The sequence below is a fragment of the Alligator sinensis genome, unplaced genomic scaffold (assembly GCF_000455745.1).
Source record: "Alligator sinensis unplaced genomic scaffold, ASM45574v1 scaffold553_1, whole genome shotgun sequence".
In the NCBI taxonomy this organism is placed as follows: Eukaryota; Metazoa; Chordata; order Crocodylia; family Alligatoridae; genus Alligator; species Alligator sinensis.
In genome coordinates this window covers 1,201,046-1,214,837 of record NW_005842389.1, presented here as the reverse complement: position 1 = coordinate 1,214,837, position 13,792 = coordinate 1,201,046, and the positions used below count along the sequence as shown (strand labels likewise).

General features: G+C 57.9%; 1 protein-coding gene across 1 annotated transcript; it reads right to left on the bottom strand.

Annotated features, from left to right (window-relative positions):
* Window positions 1–353: 353 nt before the first annotated feature.
* Window positions 354–4,831, bottom strand: LOC102372408 (serum amyloid P-component-like). The gene is made up of 2 exons (XM_025211104.1): window positions 4,768–4,831; window positions 354–1,390 (listed from the first exon to the last, which is right to left on the bottom strand). Exons 1-2 carry the CDS (start codon window positions 4,829–4,831, stop codon window positions 771–773), a joined length of 684 nt encoding a protein of 227 aa, XP_025066889.1. The 3' UTR covers window positions 354–770.
* Window positions 4,832–13,792: the final 8,961 nt, after the last annotated feature.

The following is a 13,792-nucleotide window of genomic DNA, read 5'->3' as shown; positions in this document are numbered from 1 at the left end:
GCTTAACAACACAGTCAATCCTGACACAACACAAGACATTGCACCCAAACCTGCCACAAGTAAAGCAGGGGGACCACAGCAGCCAATGTCCTGCTGCTGTAAAAGCTGTTAACTAAATCAGGTAGGTCTGTTAATTTGGAAAGGAGAAGGCTGAAGGGGAATATGATAGAGGTCTATAAAATCATGATGGGTGTCAACCCAGTGAACCGGGAGCTGTTGTTCTCCAAGTCCCAGAATATTAGGACTCGGGGGCACCCGCTGAAATGAGTAGGTGACAGGTTCAAAACTAATGAGAAAGGACTTTTTTATGCAACACACAGTTAACCTATGGAATTTGTTGCTACAGCAGGCGGTGGAGGCAGAGAGCAAAGCCAGGTTCAAAAGGGACTGGGTAAATTCATGGCTGGTAGATCTATTAATGGCTGTTGAACAGACTGGTGGGAGATGTTTCCTCTGGCATCTTTAATCCAATAATGCTGGATGCCAGGGAGGACACTGAAAGGGGAGAGATGACTCTAGAGTTGTCCAGTTCAGTGCTCTCCGGCTATAGCATCCATCTGCCACTGTCGGAGGAAGAATACTGGGCCAGATGGGCTGCTGGTCTGATGCAGCACAGCACTTCTTGTATTCTTACGCTCTCCCTTATGCTTGATTGCAGCGGGGTGCAGTGGCGGGCAGACATCTGGCGGGGACAGAGCCTCTGGAACGAGGCAGAACTGGGGAAAGAAGGGGAGGGGGTAGGCTGCAAAGCCTGTGGGCCTATCCTGCTTTCACAGCACCACGGACTCTCTCAGCCTGGGTTTCACGACCACGTCCCCTTTGATTTCATACTGCAGGTTCCGCCAGCCCAGGGCGCAGGGAGGCAGCCGCAGGGAAAGATAGGCAGCCCTCATCTGCGCTGGTGACAGCACATACTCCCACATGTATACGTCAGCCATCTCCCCTGTGAGTGAATTGTATGGGTCGAAGCTGCCCCCGTAGCCATCCTGCTTCTGCCCCAGCAGGATCATGGCCTCGGTGCTGATGAAGTAGCCTTTCTGCAGCCCCTTCCGGGGCAGGGGCTTCCCGTTAATCCAGAAGGTAGCAAGGCCCATAGCGGATTCCCAGCTGGCGCAGACATGGTCCCAGTCCATGCGATTCTCTGGGACGTGGTACATCACAAACTCCCCCCCCACGTACAGCCGGTACTCCCCGGACTTCAGCTTGAAGATGAGGATCTCATTGTCATGGGCCTTGCTGGCATAGGAGAAGAGGCCGTAGGGCCGGGTCTGGTCGCTGAACGACCGCAGGCACACGGTGAAGTTCTGCAGTGGCTGCTCTGGCTTCGTCTGCACCCTGACATAGGCATTGCTCGGATCATTGCGGAAGACAAACACCTTTTGGTACAGGTCTGGGGGAGAGGAGAGATGGCCAGCGGGTTACCCAGGGGCAGGAAGCACTGGGGCCTCTCCCAGCTTTAAGGTTGTGCCTCACGTTCAGATGAAAGCTGGATAGAAACCAACTCTAGCATGGTTACGCATTTGCAAGCAATAGTCAGCTCATTTTGTAGTTGGATAAACCTTCTTATGGCAATGGCATCATGATTATTTGGCATGTGTAGCTGGTCGAAATGTATTGTATGACTACCCAGTTCGTTGCATAATACATGTAATGAGTGGCAGGGGCCTTAGTGCATCTCGTCTGCCCATCTACAGAGCCAGCTACACAGCCCGACGCTGCCACCAGCGCACCCGCCTCCTGCCCCAAGCCTTTCTGCGACTGCACTCCCACCACCTGCTCCCTGGCCAGGCCACACGGATACCCCTCCCCCTGGGGAGGGTCAGGATCTCCCTGTGCTTGGACCTGCTGGAAGTGCAAGAGGACCCCAACTTCCCACCTGTGAGCTCTGGCTCTTTGAGAGGACAGGAGTCCTCATGCCCAAGTCCCTCTCACCCACATGGGATTTGGACCTGCATGGAGCTCTGGCCCCCGACCCCATGCAATAGCTAGGCCCTGCCCAGAGCCCCCACCAGCCCCCTTGGAGCTGCCCCACTGCACCTGTAATGGTTATTAGATAAACAGCACTGGGGGGCAGAGGGCGGCAGCACATGAGGAGCAGGGGTGCCAGCTAGAACAAGGCTGCCTCCCTGCCAGGCCACAGTTCTGTCTCACTGAGCCACCACCCCGCTGCCTTGCTTGCCTTCGCCATGCCCCACCTGTTTCTGCCTCCAGGCTGCCCAGTAAGTGCCAAGGGAAGGCTGGGCAGTACCTAGCCCATACCCTGGTGGGTAGGGCTCTGCTAGGATGCAGCTTCATACTCTCTCTGGGTGAATGTGGGGTCCCATGCTTCCTGGGCATTTGCCTGTGCAACTAAGCTGGGGTGGGCAGCATCCCCCAAGAGCCTCCAACCCAAGCAAGCTGTGCTTTGATGGCAGGTAGAGTGGTGGGCCTTCCCCAGCATGATGTGTGGGCTTGGCAGCTCTGCTTTCCCAGGCATCTGTGCTGCCTTTTGCATGTGAGCAGCTGGGGTGCACAGGGCGAGCAGAGCTGTGCTGAGGCCCACGCTGCTGAAGTACCAAACATGTCAGTGCCACGTAGGCACGTGAAAGGGAACAGGGTTTGCCCCTGCATCACGCAGGAGCCCAGGGTGTCAGGTCAGTCTGGGCTGGTCAGGAGGGGGCTCCACTCCCACCCCAGGAGAAGGGCTCAGGTCTGGACACACGTCTCTGGACTGTCACAGACAGATGAAACTTTCCCCTGGAAAGCAAACTCTGAGAGGAGCCAAGTCAGAAATAGCGCAGGGTTTTGTATGCACAGGTGTGGGTACCAGGGCCCCTGGTGGAGTCCTGCACCGTACTGCTGTTGGGGGAGAAATGGCTGATGGAGCTGGGCATTTATTGGGCACAACGCTCTTTATTCCTGAACAGTGTACACAGCATCCTGGGTCCCTGCCGCTGTAGGAATGAAGGGTCTCTGCACAGCATATCCAGCTCCTTTTCTAACCAGAGCTCTGCTTCATAGCTCTCAGTGTCCTCCTACAGGGCCTTGTCTGGCACTTCTTGGCTACCTGCAGCCCTTCCAGGAGTATTTAGCTGGGGTTTCTTGCTGCATCCAGACAAGACCCAGCTCCAAGTGAAAGCCCTCCCATTCCCCCTCCGGCTCTGCTCCTAGCTGCCTTGTGTGCGGTCTGTGCTGTGATGGGGCTCCCACACTTGCTGTCACCCTACTCCAGAAGGCTGCTGCTATTGATCCCGCAGGGAAAGCAGCTGCTCTGCCCACCAGCTTCAGCACGGTTGCATCCAACCCCCAGCATACAGCGCATCTATAAATACGTTAAACTCAGCGCTGTACCTGGAGAGTTGGAATGGCAGCATCTAAGCTAAATGTTTTCCCCATAGTGAAGAGACATGAAGATGACTCATTTTGACACATTTTCTTCAAAAATGTCCTCAGATTCCACACTTCCCACAGCACATCGCAGCCACGCTCAGAGAACCTGCACTTTCTTGCGGAGAACCAGCTCCCTCCACACTCCCTACCCCTAGTGCCACGGCCATTTGCAAATGGGCTCTCGCGCATGGATTTTGAGAGCACTTTGCAACATCAGCATTTACGTGTAGCTGGACTGAACCTGAGTGGTGGCAGGGCAGGAGCTGCTACAGCTGGTCCTGCCTGCACCTGGAGATTAGAGTCCAAAAGCAGGTCCTGGCAGCTTCCTAGGACATGGTCTGAGTAGAAATGTGCACAGGAGCAGCCTCTGAAAGGTGCTCTGAGCCCATGCACCCGGAGCCGGTCTGCTCAGCCCAGCTGCCCGCTAGGAGCAGTGCCCCAGCCGACCTGCCTCAGCCCAGTATGTGAGTGCAGGTCCCAGCCTGTGCCATGGGTGTCTGCTGGTGCTCACTGATTTTGTAACTGTCGCTTCCCTATTAACATGGAATTGGGCGCTGCATGTTAGACGAGGTCCCCACCGATCAGGTGACCTCAGTGCACATCAGGCCCATCATTGGAGATGATGGCACGTGTGAAGAACGTCATGCAACAACAGCACTCTCTTGGTGGGCGATTCCTGGCCTGGGGCCCCTGGGGCTCTTGGCTGAGGGCCCCCAAGTTCATGCTGCTGGGTCTGGATGGAGCACAGCACCAGGAGTGCCCACTCTGCGCACCTTGGTGAGGACGTGCCTGCACCCCTCCATGACGTTGCGGTAAGGACCCTGGTCGCTGTTCCCCCTCCTCCAGAGCCGGGCGCTGCTCCTGCCACAGCAGCTTTCTGGGGATCTGATGAACTGCTCTGACCAGAATCCCCTCGTTGTTCACAGCTGTGTTTTAGCCTCTTCCCTCCTGGTCAGCTGGCTCGTGATGGCTGTGACTTGGGGACACCGGCCTCCCTGATGTGCTGAGGCTGGAGACAACCAGGTGATCCTGGGCTCCTCCACTGCTGCACAGGGCATCTTCCTGCAGGTTCTCTGGGGCAGTGGGGGCACCCTTTTTGCAGGCCTGCAACACATTAAGCCCTGTGCCCTCCCTGAGTGCCACTATGATCCCATTCCTCTGCCTCATCTGCTGCTCTCTTGTCTTTTCCTTTTCTACCACTGTGCTGCCTGTCCCCTTCTCCATCTGCCACATGCCAGACACACAGGCTACCTGTGCTACTTGTGGCACCCATGCTACAGGTTGGCCACCCGTGCTCTATGGATCTGCCCTTGTGCCAGCCACTGCCGACCCACCTATGCCCTCCCTTGGGGTGGATGCTGAGCCTGGAGCACCCCAAGTTGCACATCCGTGCCCTACCTGTCTGCGCAAGGATCCCCGAGAGCCCGGCAAGGACAAGGACCCACAGCAGCTGCATCTCCATGCTCCAGGGCTGTTGGGCAAAGCGGGGCTGGGACGTGGAGGAGGGAGGGGAATGCCTGGCCTGTGTTGCTCCAGACAAGGCTCAGGGACCCGGCACCGACCCATTTATCCCCGTGTGGAGGGGCGGGCAGGGGGAGGATGCCTTTCACCAATCCCATCTTGGGACAGAATTAGGACATGCCCGTGCATGCCAATTTCATGCTGTCATGGGGTGGCAACCAGTATTAACCCCTTCCTGTGCAGGGCAGACCCCTGTGCACCCAGCTTTGCCCACATGCAGAGACCCTCTCCGTATGCACGCACGCACGTATGCACGCAGCCTCCAACGTGTTTTTGGCCTCTCTCATTAAGGAACCAACCCAATTCATGGACTCTGTGTGCATCACTCCCACCCCTGCCACCTGGCCTGGTCTGGCAGGGAGAGACCCCAGGATAAGTGATGGGCATCTGAATTTCAGCTCCTTCTTAGACAAACTCCAGGAAAAAAGGGCCTCTGCTTCTCCCCTGGCTGGCAAGAGGCCTGGGCTCTGTGAGCAAGGAAGCCCATCCTGGCTGCCCTCGACTGCCCCGATGCCTCAAACAGAAGGGAGAGACCCCCTGAGTGCTTGCAGCAGCATAGGGCTGTGGACATTGGCTGCAGAGCTAGGAAGGGCATCTGGAGGCAGGTGTGGGGAACGTGTGCCCTTTGGAGAGCCGGAGCACGGTCTCTGCCCTGGCAAAGAGTGATGCACCACCTTCAAACCCAGTCCTGCTGCAGCCCCTGCCCAAAGTTGAGAGATGCTGGTGCCTTTCTGAGCACAGCCGTGCAGGGAGGCGGCAACAGCAAGGCGTCTCTGGCAGCATCCAGCTGCCTCTGACCCCCTTGTTCCCATCACGCGGCTCTGGCGCTGATCCTCCCAGCTTCTGGTGCCACATTTCAGCAAAGACATGGACTAGCCAACAAAGAGGCAGCTGGCCAACAAGGAAATGCTTTCGGGCTCAGTGTGTGTGGCCCGAGAAAGGGGAGAAAGATCAACAGTCCTTCGATATGCAAAAAGGGAGGATAGGGCAAGAAATAATGAGCATAAGCCAGGCAGGGGAAGTTTAGGCAAGACAAGGAAAAGCCTGTAGATGCCAGGAGAGGCCTGTGCAGGGGGAGGCCCCTTGGGAAAGGGCAGGGCTGTGAGATTGCTGCACTAGCATATTTACAAGCATTATGGATAAACGCATGTTGGGAAGGGCAGGCACAGACCACATTGTTCCTGCCTTGGAGCAGACAGGGTGCAGGTTGGGGGGGAGATCACCTCCTGAGGCTCTTCCCAGCCCATGGGCAGACCTGTGTCATTACCTGGGTGTGGGGGGGGGAAGCCAGGTCTGCAGGTGGTTTACCTGTCACTTGTCCTGGGCTCCACCCTGTGGCCCAGCCCTTTGCCCCCGAGCGCCATACCCTCAGGTCCAACTCTGCCAGCTGCTGGCCCGCGTGGCTGCGGGCAGGCTGGGGTGCTGGAAGGGCAGCGCACGCTCTGGGGAGAAGCTGGGAGCTTGATGGTTGCAGGGTGGAGGCCCAAAGGGCCTTGGCCCGGGGAACAGGCACTCACTTTCTTGGGGCCGGGCTGCAGGCAGGGATGTCAAGAGGGGCTTTCTGTGCTGCAGCTGGGGAGCTGGTGTCCACTGAGTTTCCTGCTGCCCAAGGATGCTGCTCACAGCAGCACCGGCTCCAGGGTGTTGGCTCTGTGGTCCCCGTACACAGCTGGCAGGCCTGTCCCGGGCACAGCCCAGATGTGCTGCTGCCTTCCCTATGCACCAGCAAAACCTTCCCCCTCCATCTCTCCCTGGGCAGAGGCCAGCTGCCTGCTTGGTCACTGGGAGACGTGGCTGACAGTTCAGATGAAGGCAGGTGGCGCTGGCACTGTGGGGGCCTGGTGCAGCCGCTGCCAAGAGACTTGGAGTCAAAGGGAAACCCCAGCCTCACCAGGCTAGGAGAACAAACCCCAGCTTGTCACTGAGCCACAGCCCTGCCCAGGCCAGGAGCGACCAGAGCTGGGACCTGCCCTTGTGTGCGCTGCCTGCAGCCCCTCTCCCCGGTGGGGCTCTGCCTGCCGTGAGCCCGGGGCCGGAGCTGAACCCTGCTGAATATGCCGCCTCGTGCGGGGCAGCCTGGGAGGGGCAAGGAGCCCTGGGAGACCCCAGGATGGTGCAGGAGGGGGCCCTCACTGACGTGCCTGAGCTTCAAAGTGCTTGGGACTGGGCTGTACCTTCCTGCAAGCCCCAACTGGAGGAGCCCGAGGTGCAGGAGCCCATTCGGGGAGCAGCACCCGGCTGTTGGCAAGGGACTGGATCCCAGTCAGGGAAGGATGCCGTGCCCTGGGTGGAAGCAGCATCCCCTCCTCCTGCCTCCAGAGTGGGAACTGAGTGCCTGTTTTGGGGACTGTACAGCTGAAACAAGGTCCGTGGCAGCACCCGCCTGGCAATGGATCGGGCCATGCAGGGGAAGCTGGCAGGAGCGTGGCTAATTCCCCTGCCTCCAGGGCTGCAGCCAACAGCATGTGAATGTGGAGATAAGTCAGGCTTGTTAGGAGGGATGCCAAGCTGGAGGCTGCCCCGGTCTCTGTCTGGTGGCAGGGATATGGGAGCATGGGTCACTGCTGCCAGACTAATCCCCGAGATTAAAAACTCAGCAATCACCTCACAGGGGGATGAAGGCGATAACACAAATTTCATTACAGACCCATGGTCAGCCTGGATGCACTGGAGGCCAGGGAGAGATACAGGCACTTTCCATGTATCAGCAATGGCCAGAAGGTCTGGGCACAGACAAGCTAGCAGCTTCCTGCTAAGCAGAAGGAGAAGCCGTGCGGCAGGGGCTAACTCCTCAGCTGAGCTGGGCTGAAGATGCCAGGGGCTAGCTGTCATGTACGCGGGGTAAATGTGGGCGCGCGGAGCAGCTAACGCGTGGTAGACCCCAGCCCTGTCTTTAGCCCACAGCTGGTTGTACCCGCTTATACCCGCATCTCCCTTGTTTTTCAATCCGTTGCTTAAACTTGGTCATTACAGATAGCTGAAAGGGCCAAAGAACAGAGGATTTGGGGTGCGAAAGAACAGAGCATCAACAGCGATTACCTGTGGGAGAGGCCCAGACTCCAGGGACCATGCATCTCGGCTTTCCAGGAGGCTGTTGCCTTGGGCCACTGAGAGGACCTGTTCCAGCCTGGAGAGGCAGCCCCCCGTGCGGCGAGCTCAGTGGCGGGCGCTGGCAGGCCTGTGGGGTTTAGCACGATCAGAAACAAGCTTGCCTCTCCGCAGGCAGCTCTTGCAGTGAATTGGAAATGGGCGGTGCCCGGGCTGCCGCAGGGAGCTCAGTTTGCAGTGCTCAGAGCAGCAAACAGCATTGACTGCAGGCGTCAGCGCCGGGTGCTCCTCTCCTGTCTGTCTGCAGCCCTGCGAAGGGGACCGGGGTCCCCAGGGCTGGGCTCACCTTGCCTGGCGGACGGAGGCTCACGTTCCAGCAGGCCCCAGATCTGCTGTGGGTCCTGGAGCCCTCCCCCATCTCCCTCCCCGTCCCCCCTTTTTTTTGTAGTCTAATTTCTCTCTCCTACATGCTGCTTTGTGCACATCCTTTCACAGCATCTGATGAATTGAGCTTCATCCCACAAAAGCTTGTGCTATACCTATATCTCCTTTGGTTAGTCTGTAAGGTGCAAATCCACCCTGCCGTCTACTTGACTTCAGCTGCACGCGGCTGACGACCCAGCCCAGGCTCTGGGTTGTTCTGCTGTGCCAGTTCTCCTTGTGTGTGTGTCTTGTGATGGGGACTAGTGCTGCCCTAACCAGCACGGAGAAGAGCTGGAAAGCAGCCTCTGCTGTGGGATATAAATCACAGCCTTTCCTACTCATTGGCTGGAGAGCTGCTCTGCCATGATGAACTTTCCCTCTAATTTGAGCATGTGCCTCCCATCTCTCCTCGGCAGGGCCCTTGGGAGCCTTAATCAGCACAGGATGGGCAATGAGGGAGAGACATTGAGAGCACTCGGCTGAGGACAGGGAAGCTGCAGGAAGGGCAGTAGCAGGTCACCCACAGACAAGCAGCCTCTGGGGCTGCTGGGTGGGCAGAGGACACGCAGCAAGGCTGCTTTGCTGCACTGCGGCTAACAGCCCCTAGCAGCGTGTCCCACGGCACTGTTTCAGGACTTTCCCTTTCTTCCAGTAAACAGGGAAGAGAACCTCAAGCGATGTCTCTCCCCCATCCATTGCCCACCCAGAGCAGGCAGAGAGCAGCAGGTTCCTGCCCCGCTGGGGATGTGGAGGGGAGGCTCTGGGGATTAGCAGCAGGCCTCCAAGTGACAGGACCAGCCTGCAAGCATCAGAGCAGTCACAAAAGTCAGGATGCTGCTGTGCCTGGGAGCAGAGCAAGCTGGGACCCACGGCCAGGGTGTGCATGCGCCGTCTGCAGGGGGATGGACGTCTGCGGGGCAGGGAAGGGGCTGGGCCTGCTGAGCTCCTGCTGACTGTGCTGCTGGACTCTAGTAGGGGCACCTCTTTGCTGGGACGAGGAGTTTCTTCTATTATTTCCCCCAGCACCGAGCCATGCTGAGTTGCAAAATATGAGGGCAGAGGGCACTGGTTCCTAATGGTCCGGCCACTAGTGAGGTCCAGGGCTGGGTGCTGTGCCCAGGCTGCTCCCCTGCAGGGCAGGCGGGGGCCACTTGGCTTCTGCCCTGGGAACAGGGAAAGGTCTCCTTATGTCTGTCCAGGGCACTCAGCTGCAGCCATGAACGTGGGAACGTGCTGCCAGATGGGCAGGTGCAGACCCTATTGTGAAATAAGGTAAAGGACCAATGAAAAGGGCTATCAAAAGGGACCATCAAAAGGGGCCAATGTGGTTCCCATTTGCAAAAAAGGGAGGAAGGAGGACCCAGGGAACTGTAGGCCAGTTAGTCTTACCCCGGTCCTGGGGAAGCTCTTTGAGAAAATTATCCTGGTGCATGTCCGCGAGGGACAGCAGGGGAGGTTATGCTTAGGGGCAACCAACACGGGTTCATTAGCGGCAGGTCCTGTCAGACCAACCTGGTGGCCTTCTATGACCGGGTCACAAAATCCTTAGACGCAGGGGTAGCAGTGGACATAGTCTTTCTGGACTTCAGGAAGGCCTTCAACACTGTCTCTTACCCCATTCTCATTAAAAAACTAGGGGACTGTGGCGTCGACACCTACACAGTCAGATGGGTCACTAACTGGCGGGAGGGCCGCACCCAGAGAGTGGTGGTGGACGGGTCATTTTCGACCTGGAGGGACGTGGGCAGTGGAGTCCCCCCAGGGCTCGGTCCTCGGGCCCATACTGTTCAACATCTTCATCAGTGACTTGGATGAGGGGGTAAAAAGTACCCTATTCAAATTTGCTGATGACACTAAGATGTGGGGGGAAGTGGGCACGCTAGAAGGGAGGAATAGGCTGCAATTGGACCTAGACAGGTTACAGGGGTGGGCAGATGAGAACAGGATGGGTTTCAACACTGACACGTGCAAGGTACTGCACCTGGGGAGGAAGAACCAGCAGCACACCTACAGGCTGGGGAGCTCCCTTCTCATCAGCACAGAGGCAGAAAAGGATCGTGGAGTCATTATTGATGCCAAAATGAACATGGGCCGACAGTGTGGGGACGCGGTCAGGAAGGCCAACCGCACCTTGTTGTGCATCCACAGATGCATCTGGAGCAAGTCCAAGGAGGTGATCCTCCCCCTGTATGCGACACTGGTCAGGCTGCAGCTGGAGTACTGCGTCCAGTCCTGGGCGCCGCACTTCAGGAGGGATGTGGCCAGCATCAAGAGGGTCCAGAGGAGGGCCACTCGCATGATCAGGGGGCAGCAGGGCAGGCCCTACGAGGAGAGGCTACGTGACCTGAACCTGTTCAGCCTCCACAAGAGAAGGCTGAGGGGGATCTATTGGCCATTTACAAACTAGTCAGGGGGGACCAGCAGGCATTGGGGGAGTCCCTGTTTCCCCGAGCACTACCAGGAGTGACTAGAAATAACAGTCACAAGCTGGCAGAGGGTAGATTCAGACTAGACATCAGGAGGCGCTACTTCGCTGTCAGGGCAGCTAGGATCTGGAACCAACTTCCAAGCGAAGTGGTGCTGGCTCCTACCCTGGGGGTCTTTAAGAGGAGGTTAGACGAACACCTCACTTCGGGTCGTTTGACCCCAGTACTTTTTCCTGATCTGCTCAGGTCCCTTCTAATCCCACCAACTATGAAACTATGGAACTATGAAAACTATACATGCACGGGCATTAGTAGATTCAACAGAGTAACTTTAGATTCACACCTGCAGATTGAACACGTTCACATATCCTGCAGGCACTGGGTGCGCAGGGACTCCAGGGCGCTCAGCTGTGCCTGTAGTGTAGCAGCACCACGGGGTGCGCTGAGGCCAGCACTTTGCACAGCTCTGCCTGGCATGGGAAACACCCTGTCCAAGAAGGCAGTCTTCGCTAAGCCCTCCAGGGATAACTGTTCTTCTGGCGTGGTTTAGTATCTGCTGAGGCGTTGGGGATTAAAGCCCATTTTATGGAAATGGGAGGCTCCTCCCCAGTTTGCTCCTGTGGTCACATGGCTGAGGGCAAGTGAAACTCAGGGTCATCTGAACCCCAAGCCTCTGGGTTTGGGCCTGCATATAGGATGCCGGCCAAAAGACATTGGAAATATCTGAAGCCCCTGGTGGGGGTGAAGGATGTTGGCCGGTTGTAGGGCCGCTTATGGTTCTGGACTGACTCATGGATTTGGACTTGATTTGGCTGATTTGGCTTGGGACATGAAAAATGTCCTTAAAAAGAAATAATAATAAAAAGCTTTGCGCAGCTGTGCCCAGGGGCTGAGGCAGGCGAAGACCACGGGCTGAGCCCTGGCCCTTGTGTAACAACTGCTCTGAATCCCCCAGGCCTGCTGCCCCCGCCATGCAGAGCCTCTCCCTTCCCTTCCCTGCCCATTTGCTGAGATGCCGACAGCAGTTCCCTTCACTGAGGGCGCATCCTGCACCTCTGACCTTGCTCGGCCCAGGCTGGCTGTGCCCCCTGCCCTCTGTCCCTGTCCCTTAGAGCTAGCACAGTCCATATCAGGCTGCTGGTCCCTTGAGAGCATCCAAAATCTCTGGACCGGTGTGAGCTGGCAGCCTCGGCCTCGGCTTCCCAGCAGGGCCTGCAAAGTGCTCTGTTTCCATGGTGACCGTCCGGGATGGAATGAATCATTCTGGGACCACGTGTCCGAGGCCTGGCACTGAGCGCAGGGGGTGGGCAGGGCAATGGGGCACCCCCTGCTCCCTGGATGAGGTCCTGCCAAGACCGACTGCCCCGTAACGCACCTGCAGCAGCAGGGAAGTGCGGGGTCCAAGCAGCCTCGATTCCTGCATTCGCTAGCTCCCAAGGGCTGAACTTCCCAGCCACTGTAATAGCCCCGGCGGCATGGGTCCTGGTGCTGTGTCCCGATGTGGGGAGAGGAGGCCAGCTGGGCACTTGATGGCCCTGTGTGGAGCCTGGCGCTGGTCTAAATTGCCCAGGAGGGGCTGATACGCTGCCTGGGGACCCCCATGCTGCTGCATCCCAGGCCCATCTCCCCCATTTCTGCCCAGGACTCCCCTGTCCTGTGCTCTCTCCTCTTGCGGGAGTTGCTATGTATGGGCAGCACAGCCCTTTGCTCTCCTCCCAGCCTTTCCTGGACCATGCTGGGGCCAGGCTGGATATTGGGAGCTCTACCAGGCCTGGCCCCAGTGGGAGAGAGGGAGTGACCCTGGGGGCCCGCTGCACAGATGAGCTGTAGTTAGCTTCAGCAAGCTCGGAAAGAGGCTGCCTGGCAAAGGTCGGGGTGATGCCTCAGGGCAGGGTGCAGTCCCAGAGTGAACACGCCACGCCGGGAGCCTCCTGCCTAAGCACAGGGGACGCTCGCAGGGTCATTTTCATTCCTTTCCACGCTCCCGAATTTTTCCATCAGTGTTCAGTCCATTCTAGGAGCCCTCTGTGGTGAGTGATTTGCAATTCATGCCTAGGTCTTTTTGCTTGATAAGAGACATGGAGCTAACTGCATGTTAAGTCAGTGCAACCCCATGCACCTCTCCCCTTATCAGAGCCAGAAAGATGGCAGGGGGTGATGGGATTGCTAATGGCTGCTCTGGGGTCCGCTCCTGGGAGTCTTCATGACCAGACACCGAGGTGACGGGCACCACATGGGACCGGGTAGATGGACAGCTCAGAGCACGACTCCCAGGTGGGATGCCTGCTGCTCTGCTCATCTCCCCGCTTTCATCGCGTGCGCGTGCAGAGAGTGTCTGCTGCTATTTCTGCCAGTACATCATGCAGCCATTTGCTATTTCACGGGTGACGGAGCAGCTGACAAATTATTAAAGGGGGAGCCATGTAGCCAGACAGCGCGAGTCCCCTTGTCCCTGCACTTTTCAGCACCTGTCAGGAAACGCGGCCCGAATCCCAGGGCAGGGGAGTGACACGCACGTATATTGTACCTAATCCCTGCCGCTTGATCTCTGACAGGACGTTTATCTCCACCCGTCAGCAGAGAGCCGATAATCCCGGCTCACTTCACCCAGACAGATAAGCGCGTGTGAGGATCCGCCATCACTGCTGCCCTGCTTGCTGCCGACAACTCCTGCCTCCCTGGTAAGGACATGCTGAGGCGCTGGCACAAGCATGGGGTGGTGGGGCTGCCTCTGGCTGGCAGCTGGGCCATCTTGCCCCTTCTCCAGCCCTTATAACCCAACCACCTGGCTGCTGCGCACTGCAAATCCCCCACAGGCTGCCAGCGCCTCGCGGGGATGTGGCACTACCCCTGTCTCCCAGCGGGGAGGGCTGAAACTTAAGGCCAGGAGCGTCCGTCCTGCCCAGGTTGCTCAACAAGCCAAGAATGAATGGAGCCCCGGGCTCCCTCCTAGGTGCAGTGCCCCCAAGGGCTGGGACGCCGGCCAGCTGGGCGTCCTCTCAACC

Bases quoted from the DNA above. Each gene is read 5' to 3' on its own strand.
- LOC102372408 (XM_025211104.1), bottom strand. From the start codon at position 4,831: ATGGAGATGCAGCTGCTGTGGGTCCTTGTCCTTGCCGGGCTCTCGGGG. The intron at 1,391-4,767 runs GTAGGGCACGGA...CCTCTCCCCCAG, and splicing joins GGGGATCCTTGCGCAGACAG to ACCTGTACCAAAAGGTGTTT.